This window comes from Triticum urartu, chromosome 2 (assembly GCF_003073215.2).
Source record: "Triticum urartu cultivar G1812 chromosome 2, Tu2.1, whole genome shotgun sequence".
Lineage (NCBI taxonomy): Eukaryota > Viridiplantae > Streptophyta > Magnoliopsida > Poales > Poaceae > Triticum > Triticum urartu.
The window spans coordinates 752,643,420-752,647,117 of record NC_053023.1 but is presented as its reverse complement, the minus strand read 5'-3'; the positions used below and the strand labels follow the sequence as shown (position 1 = coordinate 752,647,117).

At 45.0% G+C, this 3,698-nt stretch overlaps 1 protein-coding gene across 1 annotated transcript in view; it reads left to right on the top strand.

Annotated features, from left to right (window-relative positions):
- The window catches only part of LOC125538618 (probable inactive histone-lysine N-methyltransferase SUVR2), a 4,046-nt gene extending 3,274 nt beyond the window's left edge, over window positions 1–772 (top strand). The window contains exon 4 of the mRNA XM_048701877.1: window positions 730–772. Within this exon, the coding sequence (XP_048557834.1) occupies window positions 730–772 (43 nt within the window). The remainder of the gene's footprint in view (window positions 1–729) is intronic.
- Window positions 773–3,698: the final 2,926 nt, after the last annotated feature.

Here is a 3,698-nt window from a genome sequence, read left to right as displayed (position 1 = left end):
GATCGTTTGCTTGCAAGACTTCCAGGAAACAGCGCCACCTCCAAGAGTAAACATATACCCAGTTGTGGCCTTCATCTCATCAGCATCAGAGATCCAATTCGCATCACTATACCCTTCAAGTACCGACGGGTATCCGGTATAGTGAAGTCCATAGTTCATAGTACCTTTCAGATAGCGCATAACTCTCTGAACAGCATGCCAATGTACATCACCTGGTTTGGAAACAAACCGGCTCAGTTTGCTCACAGCAAACGCGATGTCAGGCCTCGTTGCGCTCGCTAGGTACATCAGTGAACCAATGATTTGAGAGTATCTCAATTGATCTTTAGCCATGCCTTCGGACTTTCGAATCAACACGCTAGGATCATATGGTGTTTGAGATGGTGTGCAGTCCGAATATCCAAAACGACTCAACACCTTCTCAACGTAATGGGATTGCAGAAGTGTGATCCCACCCTCATTATCTCTCAGTAGCTTGATGTTCAAGATAACATCAGCCACACCAAGGTCTTTCATCTCAAAGTTCTGACATAGAAACGATTTGACCTCCTCAATGACTTTGAGGTTTGTTCCGAATATCAGTATGTCATCAACATACAAGCACAGTATAACTCCTTCGCCCCCACCATGGCGATAGTATACACATTTGTCAGCCTCATTAACAACGAAACCAACAGATGCCAGGGTTGTATTAAACTTATCATGCCATTGCTTAGGTGTTTGTTTCAGGCCATATAAAGATTTTATCAACCTACACACCTTTCTTTCCTGACCATCTATCACAAAGCCATCAGGCTGTTGCATGTAGATTTCCTCCTTTAACTCTCCATTTAGAAAAGCCGTCTTAACATCCATCTGATGGACGAGAAGACCATGTGAGGCCGCCAACGAGAGTAGTACTCGAATGGTGGTCAGTCTAGCCACAGGTGAATAAGTATCGAAGAAATCTTCCTCTTCTTGCTGGTCATAGCCCTTGGCCACAAGCCTAGCCTTGTACTTTTCAATCGTACCATCGGGCCTAAGCTTCTTTTTGAACACCCACTTACATCCCAGTGATTTGCAACCATAGGGACGGTCAGTGATCTCCCATGTCCCGTTAGCCATGATGGAATCCATCTCGCTACGGACCGCATCCTTCCAGTAGTCATCTTCTGGAGAGGCATACGCTTCTGAAATAGAAGTGGGAGTATCATCCACGAGGTACATGAAGAAATCATCACCAAAGGTCTTTGTAGTCCTTTGTCTCTTGCCCCTACCAAGGGTTTCCTCGTCATCCTCCTCAGGATTTTCATCATGTGTTTGTTCATAATATTCCATAGGGATGGCAGGTTCAGGAGTCTCCTCAGATTCCTGACTAGAAGTGCTTTCCATATCTCTCATAGGAAAAATATCCTCAAAGAATGTAGCATTCTTAGACTCCATAATTGTACCGACCTTCTGGTCAGGTATCTCAGATTTCACTACTAGAAATCTATAGCCAACGCAGTTCTTAGCGTAGCCCAAATTAACGCAGTCCACAGTCTTGGGTCCAAGCTTACGCTTTTTGGGGGATCGGCACATTGACTTTCGCCAAACAACCCCAAGTGCGCAAGTACGAGAGTGTCGTCCTTCTCTTTGCCCACTTCTCATAGGGAGTGATCTCATTATCCTTTGTCGGAACTTTATTCAGGACATGACATGCCGTCAATATAGCCTCCCCCCACCATGCCTTGGATAAACCCGATGTATCTAACATGGCGTTAACCAAATCAGTTAGAGTATGGTTTTTCCGCTCGGCAACCCCATTTGACTGGGGTGAATAGGGAGGCGTCCTCTCATGAATAATGCCGTGTTCCGCACAGAAGGAATCAAACTCACTCGAGAAGTACTCTCCACCACGATCTGACCAGACTCGTTTAATTTTCTTTTCAAGTTGATTTTCAACTTCTGCCTTATAGATTTTAAAGTAGTGTAGAGCCTCATCTTTAGTATTTAACAGATACACATAGCAATATCTAGTGGAATCATCTATCAATTTCATGAAGTATCTCTTTCCACCTTTAGTCAACACACCATTCCTCTCGCAAAGATCAGAATGTATGAGTTCTAATGGTGCCAGGTGTCTCTCCTCCGCGGCCTTATGAGGCTTGCGAGGTTTCTTAGCTTGCACACATGAAAGGCACTTAGAACCTTTGGCTAAAGTGAAACTCGGGATTAAATCCAACTTGGCTAGCCGCGTCATAACACCAAAACTAATGTGACAAAGACGTGAATGCCAAACTTCAGATTCATTAACATTCGAATGAATATGGTTCATTACTTTATTACAAAAATCTGCGAGGGAAAGGCGGAACATCCCTCCGCTCTCATAACCTTTTCCAACAAAGAGTCCATATTTTGTAACAACTAATTTATTAGACTCGAAAACCAACTTAAACCCTTCTCTACATAGAAGGGAGCCACTAACGAGGTTCTTCTTGATGGTGGGGACATGATGCACGTTCTTCAGCTGCATGATCCTTCCCGAAGTAAACTTCAGATCGACCGTGCCAACACCATGAACAGAAGCACTCGCGCCATTCCCCATCAATACGGACCCGTGACCTGTGACCTGGTAAGAAGTGAACAATGAAATGTCAGCACACACATGAACACCTGCACCTGTGTCCACCCACCAATCGTTGGGTTGAAACACTGAAAAAACCGTAAATAAATTACCGTACCCATATGCACCATTCTCATTGTTGCCCACAATCATGTTGACAGACTTGGAGTCCTGACCTGGCTTCTTGTACTTGTTTGGGCACTTGTTGGCCCAATGTTCAACCGAACCACAAGTAAAGCAGCCCTCGTCCTTCTTGTTCTTCTTGAAGGTCTTCTTACCCTTCTTCTTAAAGTCGGTATTGTGTTGGACACCGTTCTTTCCCTTGGGCTTGTGGGAGTTGAAGTTCTTCTGGTTCACCATGTTGGCAACAGAAGTCCCTTCGGCCCCTTTTCCGTGCGAGTCTTTTGCCCTCGAATTCTTCTCAACACTCAGATGGCCAATGACATCCTCCGCAAAGAATTCACGCCTCTAATGTTTCAGAGTGGTGGCAAAGTTCCTCCAGGAATTAGGGAGCTTAGCGATTATGCAGCCCGCGACAAACTTGCCCAGTAACTCGCACTTGAGAAGCTCAAGTTCCTTAACAATGCATATTATCTCATGAGCCTGCTCCAATACAGGACGGTTTTCAACCATCTTGTAATCGTGGAACTGCTCTATAATATACATCTTGCTCCCTGCATCGGCGGCCCCGAATTTAGATTCGAGCGCCTCCCACAAGTCCTTGGCGACATGCACATGTAAATATGCGTCGACCAGTTTATCTCCGATCACGCTAAGAACTGCTCCGAGAAACACAACGGTAGCCTCCTTGAACGCCTTCTCCTGTTCAGGAGCAACCGTTCCCGTGGAGACACCGGTGACCCAGAACACATTCATAGCCGTGAGCCATAACGTGGTCTTAGTCTGCCAACACTTAAAGTATGTACCGGTAAACTTATCCGGTTTTAGTGCAGCGGCAAAGCCACTTGCCGAGAAATTCCTACACATAATAGGTTTTTGGATTGTTGAGTAAATAGGCAATTTCTCGATTAAGTTAATCCATGAGTAAATCACTAGCATGGCATTGACTAAGTTGATGACGTACTAACTCTGATCTAAACATGCACGTACTAAG